This window comes from Bison bison, unplaced genomic scaffold, assembly GCF_000754665.1.
Source record: "Bison bison bison isolate TAMUID 2011002044 unplaced genomic scaffold, Bison_UMD1.0 scf7180017864453, whole genome shotgun sequence".
Lineage (NCBI taxonomy): Eukaryota > Metazoa > Chordata > Mammalia > Artiodactyla > Bovidae > Bison > Bison bison.
Genome location: NW_011495015.1, coordinates 875,118 through 898,188, shown reverse-complemented (window position 1 = coordinate 898,188; position 23,071 = coordinate 875,118). Strand labels below are relative to the sequence as shown.

Sequence of the window (23,071 nt, the reverse complement as noted above, 5' to 3'; positions counted from 1 at the left end):
TCTCCGCTTACTGCTGTTTATCCAGCAGATCATTCTAAACAATTGTCTTTAAAAAGCAGTTGGCTCCGCGCGTCTTCTTTGTGTTCTCTGAGTTGGGAGCTCGCGGTGGGCACGGGGAGGGAGAAGAAACGCCTACTCTGGTCGGAAAACACCGAGAGACCGGAACGTCTCTTTCAACAGCGAGGAAGAGAGGCCGCCGCAGGGTCTACACACACCTACAGCTGTCTGCCGCCTTTTGTGCAAATTCCTAACCGTGCCTGAGGTCCACGCGAGCGGGCAGGCATGGGGTGTTTGGGCAACAGCAAGACGTCAGAAGACCAGGGCGTCGATGAAAAGGAGCGGCGCGAGGCCAACAAGAAGATCGAGAAGCAGTTGCAAAAGGAGCGGCTGGCTTACAAAGCGACTCACCGCCTACTGCTGCTGGGTAAGCCGGGGGTGCGCGGCGGCGCCTGGCCAGAGCGGAGCGCACGGCCTGCGGCTCATAGAGGGCCGGGCTGCGAGGCCAGCGCCCCCGCCGACAGCGAGCGCGCGCCTGAAGACGCCCGCGCGCGGGCAGGACGCTTGTGCGTCTCTGGTGGCGGGAGAGATAGGCACGGTCTCCAGCCCCTGGTCACAGCGTTCTCTCTGTGTATTTTCAGGAGCTGGTGAGTCTGGGAAAAGCACTATCGTCAAGCAAATGAGGATCCTGCACGTCAACGGATTTAATCCAGAGTAAGGAATGACCCATTCCGGGTTTGTTTCCCAACCACATGCAAACTTTGTCCCTTCTCTCCCGGCCTCCCCAAAAATGTTCTCTCTAAACAGTTAATTTGATCTTTGAGTCAGCCTTTAAGGACAGAAAATATAGACGCGAGTTGTTGAATTTGGCATATTTAAGCAAATCCTTCCTCTGGTGGTGCCTACATCAAAATATTTACTTAACAAAGTATGATTTATTAGATACTTGAGGTATTGATCTGTGTTATTACTATTGCTATGATCTCACTTAATGTGTCAATATATACTTCTCCCTGTGTCTGCATCTATTTCAATTCAACATATGGATAGATTCAAATAAGATATGTTTGCAAGTGTAGCCCTGTATTTTTGGTAACAGTAGCCATGACCATTTTACCTTGTTATGTTTAACCTGTGTGGTTGTCTAGAGCTAGAGTCTGTGGTGCGTCCCTTCAAATTTATTTAGAGTCCAAACCTGTAAAGGTAGGTATTTTTCTTGCCCAGATTGAAAAAAAGAAACAACTTTTCACTGTTGTCCTGGGGCTAATGTTGAAGTCTAGTGGTACTATGTTAGCCCCACTGCATCTGGGAATCTAAAGCTTCATTCAGCATTCAACCAGCTGTGCAGAAAGTTAATTAATAGCCATTCTCTTTTCACACAGAGAGAAGAAACAGAAAATTCTGGACATCCGGAAAAACGTTAAGGATGCTATTGTGGTAAGGATTTTGTTTTGTTTTTGGCCAAGCTGTGCAGCATGAGGGATCTTACTTCCCCTACCAGAGATTGAACCCATGCCTCCTGATTTGGGAGCATTGGCGCCTCAAATACTGGACCATCAGGGAAGTCCCAGGAATTTCCTAAATATTTGTTCAGTGAAAAGGTTGTGTCCTCTGCTCCCTCAAACAGTATACACAGAAATCACAGACTAGATTATCACACATGGAGCCTAAATGGTGTATTTATCCATACATTCTTTTCCTTCATTCCACTGTAGACAATTGTGTCGGCAATGAGTACCATAATTCCCCCCGTTCCACTGGCCAACCCAGAAAACCAGTTTCGATCAGACTATATCAAGAGCATTGCCCCCATCACTGACTTTGAATATTCCCAGGTAAGTAATCCTTACTGAAGTATTTTAAACGGTGCAAGATGGAACAGTTGTTAACCAGGTGGCTTACTGAGAACCAGTGTAAATGCTATTTCATTATTGACTTTCTTCAAAATTCTAGTTCTCTGCCTGGAAGAAATGCTTCCTTGTAGACCAAAATATTAACACGTGTTAAAAGTAGTAATAAAGACAATAAGATTGTAAGAAATGTTTTAATGAGCATGTTGGTGCGGGTGATGATCAGGAAGACAGCATACCTCTAAGAAATACTGGTGGTGCTTTTACCCCTGCGTATTTCTAAATCAACAATTATGCCGTTTCCCATATAACAGAAGAGTAAAAATTGTATGAGCAGAAGTGCTTTATGGTATGTGATCATACCCTTGGGAGTAAGAGAACAGAACCCAGTTTACTCTTAAGATGGGGGTTCTTCAGCTCACATGAGGGGCGCAGACCAGATGTAGGTCACACCTGGATCACTTCTGACTGTCGACTGTCTCCTGGGAAAATGTAATTCCTTTCATGTCCGCAGAATTTTGGGCTGCTTTTTCAATCACTTGGATAGCACTGTTGCTTATGTGAGAGGGTGATGTGAATATGAGTTTTCTCTTGTTTGGTGGACATATGTTTCTTTAAAATACTGTTGTTTGGTCATTTGATGTAGCATGTTTCAAAGAAGAAAATATTTCTTCAGTTTGTCAGAAAATCAATTTTTTTAGTTGTGCCAGAAGAGTGTGTGTGGGTGTATCCCCCCCCCCCAAAAAAAAACCAGTATTTCAAAGTTTCCTCTGCCTGGCATAGTGGCCTTGAGACGTTTTTCATTCTCAGCACTCTCTTTTCCAAAGAAAGCTGACATGGGAGGCTCTGTGTAAGACAGATGGGCCCATGTACATCCCCCTCCCCGCCCCCTTCAGTAGAACACAATTGCCCCATAGGCTCTGTGTCCAGATGGCGGATAAGAATTACTTTTTAAAGCTTTTTACTGCATCCTCTCACGTGACGTTTGTTACTGATAAGCATTCCAACATAGCCAATGAAACCCTTAGAATTTCTAAGAAGACAAAGGTAGCGATGGCAAACCACCTAGAAAAAGTGACTGCGGTATCTGGCATGGCAGGCACGCTGTTGTTTACTTAACTGTGTCTTTAACTGGATGTCGTGGAGGGGAGGTGTCAAGGAAACGATGGGGGACAAAGCTGGGCTTCAGCCTACTGGAGCCTGGGTCCTCCTAGCGCGCTACGATGGCTTACATACTAGAAAAGTCTCCCACAACTGCAGGCTCCTAACTGAAATCAGGTGTTCTCAATCCCCTTCAGATTTACTTATTTATAGATATGCATTTGAGTTCTAAATTTTGTCCTGCATGCTCATCTAAAAGTAATCATGAAACACCTTCTGTGTGGTTCTGATGAAAGGAGACGTTATTCTCAGCATATAATGAGAAATTAACATCAAGATGGATTGATCTGTCATATTTTCTTCTGCTCATGACGAACACACACGTGACAAGGCCGCCCAGATTCCATCTGAAATCCAAAAACAGTAACACCCATGTGGGTTACTAAGGAACCCAAAGCACCTAATTTGCAAATGTGTTTTTGAGCTATAGAACAATTTTTAATAATAAAAAAGTAAAACTCGAGAAAACATTTGCACTGAAGACATATATTTTCATATAGGTATGTTGAAGCCATTGTGAAATGATGGTCATAATTAACTGTCATTAAAAGAACATTGGGAACAAGCTAATGCAGATGGAATTGTAATGCTTTTTCAGAAGCAAAACTTTTTTTTTTTTGGTAGTTTTTAAGCCTACATTCTGTTGTCATATTGGGTCTCTGTTTCAAATAAGATTATATTTACAATTGAGCCAGCACTTACATAAAAAAGGAAATCAGTGTCTAATATTAACTTTTTTCCTGAAAATTCTGTTTTATTTTAATGTGCATACAGGTTTCAGTAATGTTTATTCTGTAGTGCTCTGAAATATTCATCATTTATACTATTAGATTGAATAGTTCTTGAATTTATGTTCTGATGAGCCTCATAAGGGTGATGTTAAGGCAAATGTCTGACATATTCTAATAACACTTGGTTCATTTGAAGACAATTAAGTTTTGTTTAAAGAACATATCCGTTTTAAAAACCATAACAGTAGCGCTAAATCAAATATTTTAATAGTAAACATAACACGAATTTAATAAATTTCAGATTAAATCCTTGAGAAAATCTTTCTGTGTCACAGTCCAATTCCTTGAGGGTCTTAAGTTTGTTTCCCTATAGATCTAGAATAATTTCTGAACCAAATATTTCCTATCATTAAAAATTAATTTCAGAGTTATTTAAGAAGGAAAAATTAGAAGAAAGTTGGAGTTTCTTGTTCATTATTAAGAATTTGAGATTCTGCATAAGGTTACTGTTTGTAATGAAAAGTCTAGAGTATCTCAGAGGGTTCTGAGAATTTCCTCTAAGAATGTCATGCCTGGGTTTACTCTTCACCTTAGACTCCTGAGTGAATCTCGGTTGAACCCTTGTTGTTCAGTCGTGGCCAACTCTTTGCGACTCCATGAACAGCCCTAATGTTGTAACAGGAAGAGGAGTGAGGCTGGCTAGTGGCCTGCCCAGCAGAGGGTGCCTGGGGAGGTCAGGGCGAGCACTGGAGGCTCTCAGGCCTGGTCTGTCCCCACCTGGGAGAGATTGGAACCTCTGAGAGGGGATACCTGAGTGTTGCATCACTGTCGCTCTGGCTGTGGGTGGAACAGGTTCTGGGGAGGGAGAGGTGAAGTGGGGGGACCATCTCAGAGGCACCTGGAACAGTCCAGACGGAGACACCGGGAAGTCTGGAATGGACAGCTCACTGGCCACTGCCTGTTCACAGTGCTTTGCTCATGAGCACCCGTCCACATGGCCTCGACCCCTTCACTGGCCGACGCCCTGTCTGTGCACCTAGCCAGTCTGCACAGGAAGTGGGAGGAGACACACAGGCCAGGTGGTGGGCATGACAGAACGTGCACTATTTGATCACTTACAAAGTGGAACAATACTGCAATTGCTCCACCAAAACTCTTAGCGCAATACCAGACAATTAGTGTGCCAAGTTGCTCAGTTGTGTCTGACTCTTTGCAACCCCATGGACTATAGTCCGCCAGGCTCCTCTGTCCATGGGATTCTCCAGGCAAGAATACTGGAGTGGGTTGCCATGCCCTTCTTTAGAGGATCTTCCTGACCCAGGGATCAAACCTGCGTCTCTTCTGACTCCTGCATTGGCAGACAGGTTCCTTACCACTAGTGCCACCTGGGAAGCCCGTAGAGAATCAGTGATGAATTAAACTGGAGTATTAATTGGTTTGTTTGGTGTTTTATTCCCAAAATGTGGGTATTATATTAGCTCCCTTAAAGGTGTGTTTTGCTAGCATTTCTAAGGGCCGGTGGATAAGTGAGACTTAGTGAGCAATCAGAGAGCAGTCAGGTAAGTCAGGGCTCTGTTGTCATCACCCGTCTCCTAAATGGATGTTTATCACAAGTCCTCCTCCAGAGGATCTTCCCAACCCAGGGATCAAACCTGAGTCTCCTGCATTGCAGGCAGATGCTTTAACATCTGAGCCACCAGGGAAGCCCTGCTGCTGCTAAGTCGCTTCAGTCGTGTCCGACTCTGTGCGACCCCGTAGACGGCAGCCCACCAGGCTCCCCAGTCCCTGGGATTCTCCAGGCAAGAACACTGGAGTGGGTTGCCATTTCCTTCTCCAATGCATGAAAGTGAAAAGTGAAAGTGAAGTCGCTCAGTCATGTCCGACTCCTAGCGACCCTATGGACTGCAGCCCACCAGGCCCCTCCGTCCATGGGATTTTCCAGGCAAGAGTACTGGAATGGGTTGCCATTGCCTTCTCCGGGGAAGCCCTGGGCAGAGTCAAAAATATTATATTCTGCAGAAAATATTTTGATCTGGGATAAATTTATAGTTTATAGTAAAAATGTAAAGAAAAACAAAAGTGGGATATTAAAATACATAAGAGTCTATCAGAAACAATTTTCTCTTCCTTGGTTTTCATCTTGTTTTGGCGGTGTCGGTCTGCTGGTTTGATATCAGTGAAAACGAGGCCTCAGCTCCCGAAGCCTTCAGGCCATGTCCTGAATCCAGTGATCACAATGTCTCTGTTATCCTCCCAGCCCTCGTAGGGGATAGGAGCTCAGAGGAGGCGGTTGACTGCTCCAGAGTCAGAGTTCAGGACTGGAGCCCAGTGGCCTGACTCCAAAGCCTGCCATGTGGCCTTCCTGGGCTCCAGAATCGCCAGTCCACCCCCATCGCCGGGCCAGCCTGGTTCCAGCTGCGGGCAGAGAGGCATAGTCAGGCCGGGTGCAGCCCCTTGAAACAGCCTGGCAAGAGGAAGTTTCCCAGAAGAGCCGGGTGGTCTCTGGAGTCACTGTGGTCAACCTCCAGCATGCCGGAGACAGTCAGCTCTGGCGGCCACTGCTTTCTCTTAGGAGCAAAAATGCAAGTGATTGAAAATGAAACTTCGGGAATTACTGGGTCATTCACCCATTCAAGTAGAATTTCCCAGAGGCCTCTTAGGTGAAGGGTAGGGTGACCTGGAAACAGGAACATCCTAGTGACCAGGATGCAGATCTGCCCCAGAGAACAGTTTATCCATCAAACTCTTGCTGCAAGTTGGCCACTTTCATGGGACATTCTTGCCGCTTTATTCGTCCCATTGCATCATATTTGCAGACATTTACCTGTGCAGTCAATTAATTAATCAAGATGAAAAATATCAACGAGGGATTATTTTTCCACTCCCTTGAAGAAGTGTTGTGCAGCTTCCTGAGCTGGTCAAAGACACCTCTAATAGCCTGTTGTTGAACTAAATAGGCCATTAGAACGTGGACATCACCCCATTAGGGCCTCTTCCCAGCTTTTGGTTTACACTCTTCCCCAGGGTCCCAGATAGCCTGTGTTACATTACTTGGATGTAGTATAAGAATATCTCTGTGGTAAGTTTCAATTTTAAATTTTTGTAGCTTCTTATACTGTAATATCTGGCATTGCTCTGTCGGGTCTTGAATCCAGTCCCTTAAGTAGAGGCATTCTTGTGTTGTCACATCTGTGCGCTTCTTTCCAGGTGTTTATCCTTATAGGCTATTAGGATATGTTTGAATCCTATTACACAAGGCCATCTTTCAGAGAAAATGTATAAAAAGTTTTTATTATGTCCCTGATAGTTTAGAAAGGATACTTTTTTTTGTCAAATTTAAGATGTGCTAACTCTGGGACTTTAAATATTTTAAGGTCTTCAAAAAAAATTCAATGCCAGTGGGAACCTCTTTGGCCCTTGAAAATAATATAGTGCAGCCATAAAGAGATATAAACTGTTTGGCCTCTCTCCAAACAGTTTTTAGGATTATTCCAGCCAGCCCCAGTGAATTGGGGTGCAGCAGGATGAACCCAGATCTGATGGACTCAAGCCAGTTCTTGGCAGGACACAGCCTGTTAGCCGACTTGCCTTTGAATTTTCCCGTCTGTAAAATGGGGACAGTAGTATCAGCCTCGTGGCATTACTTGAGAATGAGTCGTATCTGGTGAGAAAGCTTGGGAATTTAAAAACCAGAACAGCCATGAATCATTATGGTTATTACCATTGACCAAGTACAAATGCAAGAACCAGAAAGGAACTTTAGTTACAATAGAAATGTGCTGAAAATCCAATTTGACTTATATATTTTTGCCAACCCTCCCTCCTGGCCCAGAAGACAGGGGTCACCCCCAGGCCTAAGCAACCGATGACAGGTGTTACTCCCAAGTGTCTTTCCTTTTAATCAACTCAGAGCCCAGGACCACAGGATTAATATTCTACAAGTTCCATTTTATTTTTTTATACTTTTATTTATTTATTTATTTGGCTGCTCCTGGTCTTGGTCGTGGCATGTGGGATCTAGTTCCCAGACCAGGGATTGAACCCGGGTCCTCTGCATTTAGAGCTCAGAGTCCCAGATACGTCTGGACCACCAGGAAAGTCCCCTACAAGTTCCATTTTAAATATCAACCAGTGAATGACTAAAACTTTTCAGGGCTTTTTATGGTTGCTTCAAATTAAGATTTACGTGTAGGGAAAATATGTTTTCTTTCTCATTATCAACATTTCCTCTTATAGGCATCTTTTCAACATCACATCCATGTCCACTGCAGATAAAGCGTCTCTTGACCTGTGCATAAGAAACTGGACTCAGAAATGCCTAACCGTTGAGTGCAGCTCTGATTAGCTCTGAAGGGTCCTTTGTGTCACCCAAGCCAGGGAAACCAACCCAGGGCTGAGGGAACCTTATCACTCTGCACCTTTAAAGTGTGGAATTTCTGAAACTGCCATGTGTCTTATAATAGATACGCACATTTAATGTGACAGCATTCTCCTCCCATACACCCCCTCACCCCCCAGAATCTATTATTAAAACTGTAGTACATCCAGAGTGGAAGAAATACAGCATTTTGTAGGAAATTAAACATCATATTGCTTCAAAAAAAAAAAGAAAAGAGCAGTTGTAGACATGTTCTTGGCTAATTGTATAATTCTTTAAAAAAAACATCATTTTACATAATGAACAAATTACTGAGTTCTTTGAAGATAAACCTTGTCCTTGTATACCACCAAGGACTGAAAAGATGTATTTGATCATAACGGGAAGGAGATTCTGAGCTGCACACAGTAGACTCATCCAAGTACCAGATCTTTTTTTCTTCATGCTGCCATTTTTGAGGAACACCTATGAGATTTATGGCTACTGCCAGAGGGGCAGAGATTACAATGGATTTCAAGATTATTTGTTTTAATTAATAAAATTAGTGTTGTCGTTAGGAACGTGTAACAGGAAACATAGTGGCCCAGTTGTTGGAACCGAAGGCTGAAACAGCCCAAATGCCCATCCGTAGGACATGGACTGAGACCCTGCGGGGACCCGTGAGAGACGGGTGCGGCATCAGTGGACTCCACGCGCACCTTGACATGGGTGGGTTTCCGTGTGTTGATGTTGAACCAACTGAAATGATGGAAGTTTATGTGAAGAACAACACCATTCTATGACTTTCAGAAATAAGCAGAAGTAAGGACTGTGCTGTTTCAGCACACATACTGGGTTGGCCAAAAAGTTCATTTGGGCTTTTCATAAGATGTTATGCAAAAACCCAAACAAACTTTTTGAGCAACCCAATATATTTGTGATAATTTCTGTAAAAGAGAAAAGAATGAGCATCGCAGTGTTCGGGGCAACGGAGAGGACTCGGGAGAGACATGTGGAATGTTCTGGTATGGGGGACAGAAGGGGTGCAATGTTTTCACTGTGTTATAGACAAACACAAAGCAAAGCAAAAGAGGACTCTGTGAGGACCAGTGATGACCTGCGTCACCCCCCCAGTTCTGGCCACCTGCAGTCCACAGTAAAGATAAATTGGAGTTTTCTAATTTCAGTTCAGTTCAGTCGCTCAGTCATGTCCTACTCTTTGCGACCCCATGGACTGCAGCGCACCAGGCTTCCCTGTCCATCACCAACTCCCAGAGCTTACTCAAACTCATGTCCATCGAGTTGGTGATGCCATCCAACCATCTCATCCTCTGTTTGTCCCCTTCTCCTCCTGCATTCAGTCTTTCCCAGCATCGGGTTCTTTCCAGTGAGTCAGTTCTTGGAATCAGGTGGCCAAAGTATTGGAGTTTCTGCTTCAGCATCAGTCCTTCCAATGAATATTCAGGACTTATTTCCTTTAGGATTGACTGGTTTGATCTTGCAGCCCAAGGGACTCTCAGAGTCTTCTCCAGCATCACAGTTCAAAAGCATCAATTCTTTGGCGCTCAGCTTTCTTTATAGTCCAACTCTCACATCCATACATAACTACTGGAAAAACCACAGCTTTGGCTGGATGGACCTTTGTTGGCAAAGTAATGTCTCTGCTTTTTAATATGCTATCTAGGTTGGTCATAGCTTTTCTTCCAAGGAGCAAGCATATTTATAATTAGAAGATAATAAATTTTCTAATTTATTAGCCTGTATTCTTTGTGCCCTGCTCCCTCTCAGAGGGAAATTTATGAGATGATCTCAAAGGGGTCATGTGAGCAAAATGCCTGATAAAGAAAATCCTGAGCCTTGAGGATTTTGCTGGGACTTGCATTTCTTGTGATAGAGGATGATGCTGTGAGATTCGCTGGCACAACATGGTCAAGGTGCTTCCTCATGAAGACAGGCTCCGAGTGTGCAGGAGACACGGTGGGAGATAAATCCCTGCATGCTGGAGTAACTGTCCTTCCAGGAGCTCCGTGTCACATCCTGGCAGTCACTCTTGTGGTTAATGGGACACTAATTCCAGAGGCTGATGCTGTCCCCTTCCTTTTTTATTATGAATATTATAAGCCAGGTGATTTTGAAAGTATTTTAAACTTTCAATATTCCTGAGCCGGAGGCTGCCCACCCCTTCCCAGCAGCCACACTCCCTGTGCCTCAGTGTGTCCGTCTCTACAATGAGCATAACAGCGCTCCCTCCTCCCCGAACTCTGTGCAGATTGAGTTGAGTCAGTATATGCAGAAAGCTGGGCTCCACATTTGCTGTACTCTGTACTCCCGATTAGCTGTGCAGAAGAGAAGCGTTTTTTAATCAAATGTTTGTTATGTGTCTGCAAAGCCAAAACACTCTGCTGATTTCAGAGTGGCTGCGTCACCATATGAGACCACAGCCAGCCCTATCTCAGTTAGCATGTCCTCCATGCCACACTGACCACACACAGGAAGTAAAGGTGTAATGAGAGCCACAGATGTAAACCACATGTATAATTTTACCCCCAAGTAGCCACAGTTTTACAAAATGAAAAGAAACAAGTGAAGTTTAACAATATGTTTTACTTAACATGATTTACCCCATGTATTCCTGTAACATACGATCTCCAGAAGCTATTTATGAGATATTTTAATCATCTTTTTTCTTAGTCTTTAAACTCTGTTGTGCACTGCACATGTCCAGACATCTCACGCTGAGGAAGCCACATGCCAGGTGCCCAAGGACCCCATCACCGTGGCTGCCGCTGCAGACAGTTGGGGCTGGACCAGAGGCTGGGGCAGAGGAAACAGAGGTTTCTTCTCCGTCAGCCTGCATGGTGGTGCTGTGGCAGGTGCAGGCCACTGGCTGTTCATTGGGCCTCCCTGAGCCCACGCTGCAACCCTGATGTCCACGTGGCTGTCAGAGACCAGGCTGGTGGGGAGGGGGCCTGGCCTGGCCCTGGCAGTGTGTGTCCTCCTTGACGAGTAGGCACCACCCCATTCACCCTCCCAGTGCTGACCAGAGCTGCTTCTCTTATAGAGCCTCCTCGGCCGCACTTCTGTGTCTGCAAGTTGGGCAGTGGGGGACATGTCCACCACTTGGCATGGCCCTGACCATCTCCCAGCCTCTCTGTCTCCCGTGTTGTCCGCCGTCGCCTGTCTCAGGGACAGTTAGCCACGTGGCCCTTGTCCATGCTTGTAGGTGGATTGCCAGCGGCCAGGCCTGGTTTACCTGTGAGACCTGCCTTTCCACCACCTGTTGTGATGGAAAGCGCTGCACGCCCCGCACTGTTGTGTGTACTCGTGTCCTTTTGGACACCACTGCCAAGGAAGAGCCACACCGTCTGGATCGCTCGAGCAGAGGCAGATTGTGCGACTTTGTTCTTTTCATTGTCACTTATGCATGCACTTTTTTAGGGCATTGAGTAATTCACTGAAAACATACAAATTAGCATTGTACTTGTGAGCCACAAAATTGGCTCTGGTCTGTGTGTGTTTAGAAAAGGCTGTGTTATGAATCTGAATAGGATACATGGTTGGGGGGGATTCCTTTTCAGCTCAGTGGGGAGAAAAGCCAGTTCCCAGTTCCTGAGCCTTAAAGGAACTCACTGTGCTGTTCAGTTGGATTGTGAGAGTGAGCTGGGCTGGGTGTCTGTCCAGGAGGGAGTCAGAGACGTGGGAGAAAGTGAGTGACTCACAGTGTGCAGAGAATTCGAGTGTGGAAACAGGGGATGAGCAAGAAGCATTACTCAGTCGCTACTATTTAAAACTGGGGCCCAGAAGACAGTGAGCACATGGTGTTTGCAGAGAGAAAGTTCCAGATATTGTAGCATCGTTAGTCTCTCCAGAGTCTAAAATTGCTGTGATTCATACTTTCTGTCTGTCCCGTGCTTAGTTATTGTCCCTTATCAGCCATTTGAAAGGAGATCTTTCTTTCCCAGCTTTAGTTCACCAAAGGCTTCCAGATCATTCTTTTTGCCCCAGTGGGATTTGGAGATCAAGTCTAGAAGGAAAGTATGTGCTCAGTCGCTCAGTCGTGTCTGACTCTTTGTGATTCCATCAACTGTAGCCACCAGGCTCCTCTGTCCATGGGATTCTCCAGGCAAGACTACTGGAGTGGGCTGCCCTTCTCTTCTCCAGGGCATCTTCCCAACCCAGGGATTGAATCCGGGTCTCCTGCATTGCAGGCAGATTCTTTACCATCTGAGAGGAGAGCTTGGGTAGGTTGACCTGGCTTCTGCGGGCTCCCCTGGCTTCATCCCTGGGAAGCTCCTCCTAGATGCTAAAAGTGGAGGGAGCGGGGAGGAGGCATCCTGGGGCAGGTAGGGGGCTGGGCTGCTCCAGGGCAAATCTGTGTGCCTGGAGCCACCCAACGGGTAGAACACGTGGCAGCGGTACATGTTAGCATTCTGACGATCCGAGGAAACAGGGTGCTGGGCTGTGCTTAGAGGTGCCAGCTTGGGTGCCCAGGTGCTTCCACCCCAGCCCAGCACCAGCCAGCGAGGACCCATGGAGCACCTTGGTCCCAAGGAGTTCCTCACCCAGACTTTGCAAGGGTTTTCTTTTTCTCTCTCAAGCATACAATTCATCATCTTAGGTAAAAGGAGTCAATTGCATTGTTCCTGTTTTGTCTTGGTTTTCTTGCCACATGTCTTTCTTGAATTGGATCCACGTCATCATATGTAAGGCCATAAGGGGTGATTCTGACCAGAGACCCGGACTGAGTCCCCCTCTAGCAAAATATCAGGCGGTGTCGGCCCTGAAGGGGTTACAGTGCCTGCTCCTCCGGCTGAGCCCCGTGTTGAGCTGTTATTGAATCTTGAAAGATTTCCACCCACCTCCCGCCCACTCTGCTGGCAAGTGAAAGACGTTTGAATTCGTTTCTCAAGGGAGAAAATGATTAAAGTGAAAGAAAATGACTGTTCCCTGTTCTGAAAAGGAGAGGGGAGAGGGGGCTGTGACCCTCCCATGCTGCTCTGTACCTAGGGAGAGCGGGATGGGGTGTCAGGAGCATCCGCCCCGGAAACCAGGCAGAGGAAGCCAGTCCCAGCTGCCTTGCGTGCCTGGTCAGCTCAGAATCCAAGGTCCTGAAACAGAGCAGGGGCTGCACGACTCAGAGACCCCAAATAACTGAAATGCAGGAGGGAGAGTGTAGGGGAAGGAAGGGAAACTCAGTTGATGTCTCCGCCCCTTGAGCCCTAGAACCGCCAATGGAAATGAATCTGATTTGGGGTTCCATCTGAATGAGAAGTAATGGTACTTTCACACATGACTCAGGATTGTGTGGTCCTGGTGGTCCTCACACATCTCCATTTAAATCTTTTGTATTTAATGAGCATCATTTTATAATTTGTTAGTTCAGCTCACCTTTTTGCATCCCTTGCACCTTTTTGCAAGCTAATGAAACTATTCAGGCTGTGTTCATGGAGCCCCAGCTGTGCTTGGAGCATCCGATTAAGGGCTCAGGAAGTGGAGTTGAGATTTCTAAAATAATCCCTGTTCTCAAGCTCATGGTCTAAAAAGTAGAAAGATGAGACCAGCACGCATGAAAAGCTGCAGATCAAGAGATCCTAGGATTTCACCAAATCCTAGACTAAAATTGTTGCTGTGTGCATGCTAAGCCGCTTCAAGTCATGTCCAACTCTTTGCAACCCCATAGACTGTAGCCCGCCAGGCTCCTCTGTCCATGGAATTCTCCAGGCAAGAATACTGAAGCGGGTAGCTATTCTCTTCTCCAGGGGATCCTCCCGACCCAGGGATTGAAGTTGGGCCTCCTGCATTGCAGGCAGATCCTTTACCATCGTCTGAACCACCAGGGAAGCCCAAGTATGAATGTGCTTATATGTATAGAAGACTTTGGCATCATTGGGCAGCCTCATTAACTAACAAACGCTCAACCTGAATGGGTGGTTTCCTGTGTTGGTGATCACGTGCCTCAGTCAGTTTTTATGTGGTGACTTTCTTGTGTGTACTTGGCAAGCTCAGTGGGCTCGTGGGCCCATGCGCAGGGCCAGCTCTTCAACAGGAAAGGCAGAGAGGGTGGATAGGGCCCCTAGTCCCACTGTCTTCCACAGACTTCCCTGTTTATCTCCTACTGCCCCAGTAAATAACTCTTATCAAACCCTGAGCCAACCCCATAATCAAGCCTTCGAGCTCTGAAGCAGCCTGAGAACTTGGCGGCCCTGAGGCATTATTCCCAGATCAGCATCTCAGGATCATCTAGGGAGCTTTTAAAGCAAGATCCCTCTGCCTGCCCTCAGAGACTTTGAGTAGGAACTCTCCGGGGAAGGTCCTAGGAATCTGTGTGTTTGAAAAGCTCCTTGAGGTTTCCCCTGCGCCCTCAGGTAGAGATGGGCTCCTGTGTGGTTCTCAGCCCTGGGTGGGCCCAGCTGCAGCAGTGGACTTGCAGTGCCTCCTAATCTCAGGGTATGGGGGCTGCTGGGCATAAATGTAGCTATACTTCACCATCACAGTGATAACTGCACTTTCCTGTAGGTATTTTTACATTTACAATTCAAGATAGGTCTTGATTCATTCAAAGTCAGCAACAGCATTTTTGCTTGAAGACAGAATGTGTGATAAATATGAAGGATTGGTCATAATGAGGGCTTGACGCCTCTTCCATTAGGACACCTGTGCCCCCTTGAGTGGGTGGTCCAGCCCTGGGCAGGGTGGCCTGAGCCTCCTCGGCCTGTCCCTCTGCTCCCACCCCTGCCAGACCTATGGGGACACAAGTGGATTGCACATCAGGGCTTCCCTGGTGGCTCAGTGGTAAAGAACCTGCCTGCAGTGCGGGAGACCCAGGTTTGATTCCTGAGTCAGGAAGATCCCCTGATGCAGGAATGGCTACCCATTCCAGTATTCTTTCTTGGGAAATCCCATGGACACAGGAGCCTGGCGGGCTATAGTCTATAGGGTTGCAAAGAGTCAAGACACAACTGAGTGACTAACACTTTTATTTTTCACTTTCAACTTGAATAGAAAATAAGGAAGAAAGATAGAAGGACTCAGGTCACTGATGAGAACATGAGGAGAAAATTCTAGGAAAACAAGTTCAAGGTTTCAGTTTACTAGAAATGGAAAAGGGCCCAGGAAAAGTGTTCTTTTCTAAAATATAGTGAGATGCCACATGTATTCAAGGTCAAAAAATTAAAGTGGGGAATGGTTTCTAATGGTGTGACTAGAATCACTGAGTGGAGTGTGGGGGCAGGGGGCTCACCCTGGGCCCTCACCCCTGTGCCTGGGACAGGAGAGGCCTCCAGGACAGTTGTCATGGCTCTGATTCCCGCTGTGACATCACTGAGTCCCTGGAGGGGGATGTTTACCAGCTGGTTTCTCTGCATCCTGGTGCAGATGCTTCAGGATTCCTGACTCTGAGTGAATCTTCACTCTACGCAGGCCGGGGGGCGGGGCCTGTGGGGGTGAATCCTCAACTCCATGTGGTGCGGGGGGCATGTGAGGGTGGGTGAGCCTGTTTGGCCTTGATCTATGAGACCCTTGGGCATTTATTATCATGTCCAGCTCTGTGGTTTGCAGCCTGTTGGTTTTTCTATCAAAACTGTTTCAGTGCTTCGTCAAAGGAAGGGAAGGACCACTCAGGATACACAGAGCAAGGTGCCCTGAGGGAAAGGGTGCTGTGTCCCTTTAGTCCTGGAAAGGGCAGCTCAGGGTCAGAGGCTGGCTGGACCCAGTAGCCATGCCTGGGACCCTAACAAGGGTTTCCAGGAGAGCAAACAGGGCCGGCAAGGTGTTTTTCTGTAGCCATAGCAGAGCCGTAGACACCCAGGCGGGAGGGGGTCCCAGAGGAGCCATGAGGGACCCGAAGTGCCTTCCCAGCAGAAGGCTGATTATCAAGAGATCACGCTTGTTTGTTTGAAACAAATGAGCTGATTTCTCTCCTGGGTGTTTTTCTTGGTAAAACATTTTAACAGCTTTCAGAAAAAAAGAAATCAGAAGCCTATAACCAACACCACACAATCTAAATAAGATGCTACCCCTGTATTGTATCCCCTCCCTCAATTAATATTCCCTCCCCCATGTAATACCCATCCTCCGGATAATATCCCCTCCCTCATGTAGTATCCCCCTCCCCCATGCAAGGAAATCAGAGACTAGATTTTCTTGTTGGGGGGTGATGGCAATACACGGACGCATGTATAGAGCACATGACCCACTTGGATAAGACGTCATCGTTAGAGAGCACCCAGGTTAGCTTGCAGGTGTCACCAAGACTTGGTGGCTCCCTGGTTTTGCGTCTCCCACCCAGTCAGTGAAGCCACCCTCTTCTAGGCTCCTGACTGTTACCACCTTCATCGCTCAGGTCCTACAAGTTCTTTGAGTTTAATTCCACCTCCTTTGGAGACCTCTCCAATCTGCTCTGAAATGGATCATCTCTCCCTTTCCTGAACTCCTGCAGCTTTCACTTCCCTGTGGCTCTAGCTCCGGTCGCTGTATTATACCCAGTACTTACTGCCCTTCATTGTTACCTAGTTATTCGGTGTCTCAGTCATTTTGTGTTAATTTCTTGGGACCAGGAGTCGTGGCTCATTCTGCTGGTCCCTGTCCTCAGCTCCTCACTGGGTCCTGGGGATATAATCCACATAGTTTCAAGCTCCTTGAGGACAGGGCCACCTCCACACTCACCATGGTCTCCCAGCCCCCAACACAGAACCTGGCACAGAAAAGGAACTCAGTAAATATTTGGTGAATGCTTGGTTGATTGTTGGCCCTCAGGAAATACTTTGGCTATGATGACAAATTTTGAGGGAGAAGGTTATCCTTGTTTTACAATATCTTTGACAGACCATTATCACAGTGAACATTCCATGCAAGATTGTTGAGAGTTCACTTGTGGGAGAATGAATGTGAAAGTTGCTCAGTCGTGTTCACCTCTTTGCTATCCCATGGACTGTAGCCTGCCAAGCTCCTCCATCCATGGGATTTTCCACACAAGAATACTGGAGTGGGTTGCCATTTCCTTCTCCATGGGAGAGAGAACAGGACAAAAAATTTTAATATAACTTAGTAAGGACTTGTTACAGTATTGAAATATATCATTTTCCAACAAAAATTCATGTGAATTTGAGAAATAACCTAGGTTGAACTAACCCTACAATATGCATAACCTCACACCACACACAGAAGTTAACGCAAAATGGACCAATGGCCTAAATCTAAGAGTTAAAACCATCAAATGCTTAGAAGAAAATATAGGCATACGTCTTCATGACTTTGGATTTGATAGTGATTTCTTAGATGTGACACCAGAAACTCAATCAACAAAAGAAAAAATAAACACGTTGGACTTGATCAAAATTTAAAATGTTTATGGGACTCCCCTGGTGGTCCAGTGGTTAAGACTCCATGCTTCCACTGCAGGGCATGCAGGTACAATCCCTGGTGGGGGAACTAAAATCCCATGTGCTACAAGGTGTGGCCAATAAAAGAAGAAAAAACGGGGAAACAATGGAAACAGTGACAGGTTTTATTTTCTTGGGCCCCAAATCACTGCGGACAGTGACTGCAGCCACAAAATTAAAAGATGGTTGCTCTTTGGAAGAAAAGCTATGACAGACCTGCTGCTTCTAAGTCGCTTCAGTCATGTCCGACTCTGTGCAACCCCAGAGACCGCAGCCCACCAGGCTCCCCCATCCCTGGGATTCTCCAGGCAAGAACACTGGAGTGGGTTGCCATTTCCTTCTCTGCATATTCAAAAGCAGAGACATCACTTTACCAACAAAGGTCCATGGAGTCAAAGCTATGGTTTTTCCAGTAGTCGTGTACGGATGTGAGAGTTGGACCATAAAGAAGGCTGAGTGCTGAAGAATTGATGCTTTCGAACTGTAGTATTGGAGAAGACTCTTGAGAACCCCTTGGACTGCAAGGAGATCAAATCAGTCAATCCTAAAGGAAATCAGTCCTGAATATTTATTGGAAGGACTGATGCTGAAGCTGAAGCTCCCATACTTTGTCCACCTGATGCAAAGAGCCAGCTCATTGGAAAAGACCCTGATGCTGAAAAAGATTGAGGGCAGGAGGAGAAGGGGACAACAGAGGACAACATGTTTGGATACTATCACTGACTCAATGGACATGAGTTTGAACAAACTCCAGGAGATGGTGAAGGACAGGGAAGCTGAAGTCTATGGGGTCTCAAGGAGTCAAGCATGACTAAGCGACTGAACAACAACCATCTGTGTTCAAGTTTAAATCAGAATCACATTCAAGAGCTGGATGAGAGTGAAAACTTTGTCACACAGGCCTCACTGCTCAACTCCGTTAAGGTTGTTGTTGTCTTTCAGTTGCTAAGGTATGTCCGACTCTCTGTGACCCTGTGGATTGCAGCACATCAGGCTTCCTTGTCCTTCACTATCTCCTGGAGTTTGCTCACATTCATGTTCTTTGAGTTAGGATGCCATCCAACCATCTTATCCTCTGCCACCCCCTTTTCCTCCTGCCTTCAGTCTTCCCCAGCATCAGGGTCTTCTCCAGCGAGTCAGCTCTTCACATCAGGTGGCCAAAGATTGGAGCTTCAGCATCAATGCTTCCAATGAATAAATGTTTAATATAGCTACTAAGTACTGAGATTAATTAAGCACGATAAATCAAAAGTTCCAACTCAATAACTCTTGTAAAATGGTTCTACACGTTTCTCTTGCGAAAGGAGGCCTTCTCCTAGGTATACACCCAAGAGAGTTAAAAACACACATTTCCACAAATATTTGTACAGGAACGTTCATAGCAGCGCTGTTCACAACAGCGGAACAGTGCAGCAACTGAATGTCCATCAAAGGATGAGTGGATGAACACATGTGGTCTGTCCACACGGTGGGATCTTATTTGGTCAAAAGAAGAATGAAGCACTGACCCATGTTACAGACTTGAAAACTTGTTAAATGAAACAAGCCTAACAAAAAGCCACATAGCGTATGAAGTCCATTTGTGTGAAATGTCCAGAACAGGCAGGTCGGTGGAGACAGGAGGTGGACTCATGGTTCAGGGGCAGAGGGAGGTTAGAATGAGGAGTGAGTGACTGCTCCTGGGTACAGGGTTTCTTTGAGGTGATGTGTGTGTGTGCTCAGTTGTGTTCCAACTCTTTGCAATCCCATGGACTTTAGCCTGCTAGGCTCTTCTTTCCACGGAATTCTCCAGGCAAGAATACTGGAGTGGGTTGCCATTTATTTATCCAGGGGATCTTCCCAACCCGGGGTTCAAACCTGCATCTCTTAAGTCTTCTGCATTGGCAGACGGATTCTTTACCAGTGATGGACGTCTTCTAAAGGTGATCATGGTGATGGGTGCACAACTCCACAAATAAACTAAAAACCAGATTTGTACACTGTAAATGGGTCAACTGTATGGTATGCGCATTAAAGGTCAATAAAATGGCTCCATTAAAAATAGAAAGAGGGAAAATACAAAACTCAGAATCAGAGAGTCCCAGAACTGGAAGAAATCTTAAAGATAATCTCTCGCAAATTCACGAGTGCAGAATGTCAAGGTCTCTGGTTCTCTGGACAGTTTTCTTTCCCATTTGTGTCAGATGCCAGATTCTCAGCTGGTGCAGAATTGCAGAGATCAGCAGTGCCTTTGAGATCTGTTATTTTGTGGAAACATGAGTCCCCTAATCCCTCCAGAAATGCACCAAGGGTGTCGTGTTTCCTCATAGCTATTGTTTCCTCTCGCAGAGGCTGCATGGTCCTTCTGAGGACACCCTCAGCCTGTTGTGGGTGCCTGGTACATGTGTCACTTAGTTAATTACAAACAGCCCACTTAGTACCTGGGGATCCTGGGCCCCGCCCCCAGCCTGCTCCCCATCCTCCTCCCCACCCCCTGGCAGTCTTCAGGACAGAAGAGCCTGGCGGGCTACAGTCCATGGCGTCGTGAAGAGCTGGACACAGAGTGACTGAGCATGCACTCACTGTTCATCTTTATCTGCTATGGTCCTTTGTATACATGCATTATAAATTATATTGATATCCACGACCCTGGGGACCCTCGCCAGTGTGGAGACTTGGGGGCTTGGCTCCCAGGTGCCTTTTCATGGGGCTGCCCATGTTCTCCTAAGAAGGCTCAGCCCTTGTTTCTAGAAAGTGGCTGCAGTTCTGTTCAGCCAGCCCCACCCCTCCCCTGCTGTAAGTCAGGAGTCTGGGGCCTTGCAGGGTCTGGGAGCTGGGGTGCAGCTCAGCCCAATAGCACTGTCCTCGGGGCTCCTGTCCCGAGGGCCCATTCTTGCCACCATAGCCAGCCTCATGCCGGTGACCCGGACACCCCCCGCCCCATGTTCAGAACCCATGCCCCCTCCCCAGCAGCTGGTGATGCCTTGTACCAGTGGGTGTCCTCAAGCCTGCACGGCCTCCTGTTCCCTGCCATGTTCTCCTGTCGGGGCCTTTTGGCACCTGGCAGTCTAGTCACAATGCTGCTGGATCTGCACCCTTGAGTTCAGGTCCTGTCCTGGTGCCCGGAGCCAAGGACTCCCAAGCCTTCCCCCGGCAGCACTTCACAGGCCAGTCCTCAACCTCTCGCCAAGTCTGTTCTCCCTGTGCCACCCCCACCTTCTGGTTTTATCTTCCCACCACTCTCTCACCACCCCCTCCTGCCCCACCCCTCACAGGCACATCCTCACCCACTTCCTCCACCTGTTGGCCACGTGTTCCAGCAGCTGCCCAGAAAGACTGCCCTGTCCCCGGGGAACAGGGTACAGTGGCCAGAGCAAAGGAACCGTCCCACCCCACCAGGCCGGAACCCAGGCCCTCCGATACTAGAATCCACTATCAAATGTTGTCTTAGGATTCCTTGTTAGGCTCCTCTGTTATATCCTACACTAAAGTTTCCCCAGATACATATGTATCTAATTCTGTGGGAATGCAGCAAACACCCTTTTACAGACGTTTGCTTTAATCTCTTCCCAAAAGTGGGCCTTCTTCTTCCTCTTTGCCTCTCAGCACGTAAAGCAGACAGGACTCAGAGTGACTAAGAGACCAAGAATAATACCTCCAGGTGTTGCATAAGCAAGTTGACACCACGGAGAACTCTGGGGAGACAACTTGACAGAGCCTGTCTGGAAGTAAAGACCAAAGTCGTGATTCTTTAGTGTCTTACCCCTAATGAAAATACATAATTATTTTATCTCTGTTCCCACACAAATAAGTTTCTCCCATGAGTCTCTTTGGCATGCTTCAAGTGCACAAGAATTAGGATTTTAGAGAGAGAATCTCAAATATAAGAGTGGGAGTATTGTGAACGAGAAAAATCAAAAGCTAAGAAATTAATTTTATGGGAAAGAATACTTTAAGGAAAATTATATGTTCCCATCACAATGAGGTAGATTTATTTAACTGTACTGTGGGTCATGGATCTTATTGCTAAAACTTTATGCTTATCAGTTTTGTGAGACTATAATTTTGAAACAAAAGGTAGAGGGTCCTTAGGCAAATCTTACTGGACATTTTTTTTGTTTGGCTGCATCAGGTCTTAGTTGTGGTTTGCAGGCTTAGTTGCTCTGCAGTATGTGAGATCTGAGTTCCAGAACCAGGGGTTGAACCTATGTCCCCTGCTTTGGAAGTAGGATTCTTAACCACTGGACCACCAGGGAAGTCCCTTACTATATCTTTAAAAAAAAAAAAAAAAACCTTTATGTGAGACAGCAAAAAAGACACAGATGTATAGAACAATCTTTTGGACTCTGTGGGAGAGGGAGAGGGTGGGATGATTTGGTAGAATGGCATTGAAACGTGTATAATATCATATAAGAAACAAATCACCAGTCCAGGTTCGATGCAGGATACAGGATGCTTGGGGCTGGTGCACTGGGATGACCCAGAGGGATGGTATGGGGAGGGAGGTGGGAGGGGGGTTCAGGATTGGGAACACGTGTATACCCGTGGCAGATTCATGTTGATGTATGGCAAAACCAATACAATATTGTAAAGTAATTAGCCTCCAATTAAAATAAATAAATTTTAAAAATTAAGAATAGAAAAAAAATAATAAATAAATAAACCTTTAAACCAAGTGCAGCCTGGCCACTGTGGTTAGCAAAGCCCCCTTTGGCTCAGTCACTCTGCACTTTGGAACCACAGGGAGTTCTGATTCTGCCCCAGACCTTGTGAGTCATGCTTCAGGGAAAAAGAGGCTAAAACTACATGGGTAATTCTGTGCTCAGCTACATAGGAAGGAAGTGAAAGCCTCTGGAAGTCATATATGAAATTAACAAGGTTGTAGGATACAGGATCAAATATAGAAATTAACTGTATTTCTTTCTGTATTTCTTTGTACTAACCATGAATAATTCCAAAAATGATTTTTTAAAAAGAATACACCTTTGAAATAACACCAAAAATCTACTTAGGCAAAAAATCTAACAAACGATGTGGAAAATGTGGTACACTGAAAACTAGGAAACATTACTGAGAGAAAATAAGACATAAATAAACAGATATAGCATGTTCATGGATAGAAAGTTCATTACTATTAAGATAGCATTCTCCCCAAAGTAGCCTAGAAACACAGTGCAACTCCAGCCAGGGTACCAGCAGCTTTTCTCTAGAAACTGACAGGCCCATTCTCAGATGTATTTGGAAACTCAGAAGACCAAGAATATTTTACTCTTATAAAGAAAATAAAACAGTAATAAGACATACAACTCAATTTTTAATGGGAAAAATATTTGAACAAATACTTCAAAAATAAGACATGCAAGTGGGCAGCCGTCACGTGAAAAGATGTCCACCATCACTGGTCATTGGGGAGATGCAAACTAAAGCCACAGCCAGATGCCAGCATGCACCCATTCAGTTCAGTTCAGTTCAGTCGCTCAGTCGTGTCCGACTCTTTGCGACCCCATAAATCGCAGCACGCCAGGCCTCCCTGTCCATCACCAACTCCCGGACTTCACTCAGACTCACATCCATCAAGTCAGTGATGCCATCCAGCCATCTCATCCTCTGTCGTCC

At 46.1% G+C, this 23,071-nt stretch overlaps 1 protein-coding gene across 1 annotated transcript in view; it reads left to right on the top strand.

Moving 5' to 3' along the window:
* Nucleotides 1–282: 282 nt before the first annotated feature.
* The window catches only part of GNAL (guanine nucleotide binding protein (G protein), alpha activating activity polypeptide, olfactory type), a 50,627-nt gene continuing 27,838 nt past the window's right edge, over nucleotides 283–23,071 (top strand). The window contains exons 1-4 of the mRNA XM_010859113.1: nucleotides 283–424; nucleotides 639–711; nucleotides 1,380–1,434; nucleotides 1,713–1,832. Coding sequence (XP_010857415.1) covers nucleotides 283–424; nucleotides 639–711; nucleotides 1,380–1,434; nucleotides 1,713–1,832 — 390 coding nt within the window. The remainder of the gene's footprint in view (nucleotides 425–638; nucleotides 712–1,379; nucleotides 1,435–1,712; nucleotides 1,833–23,071) is intronic.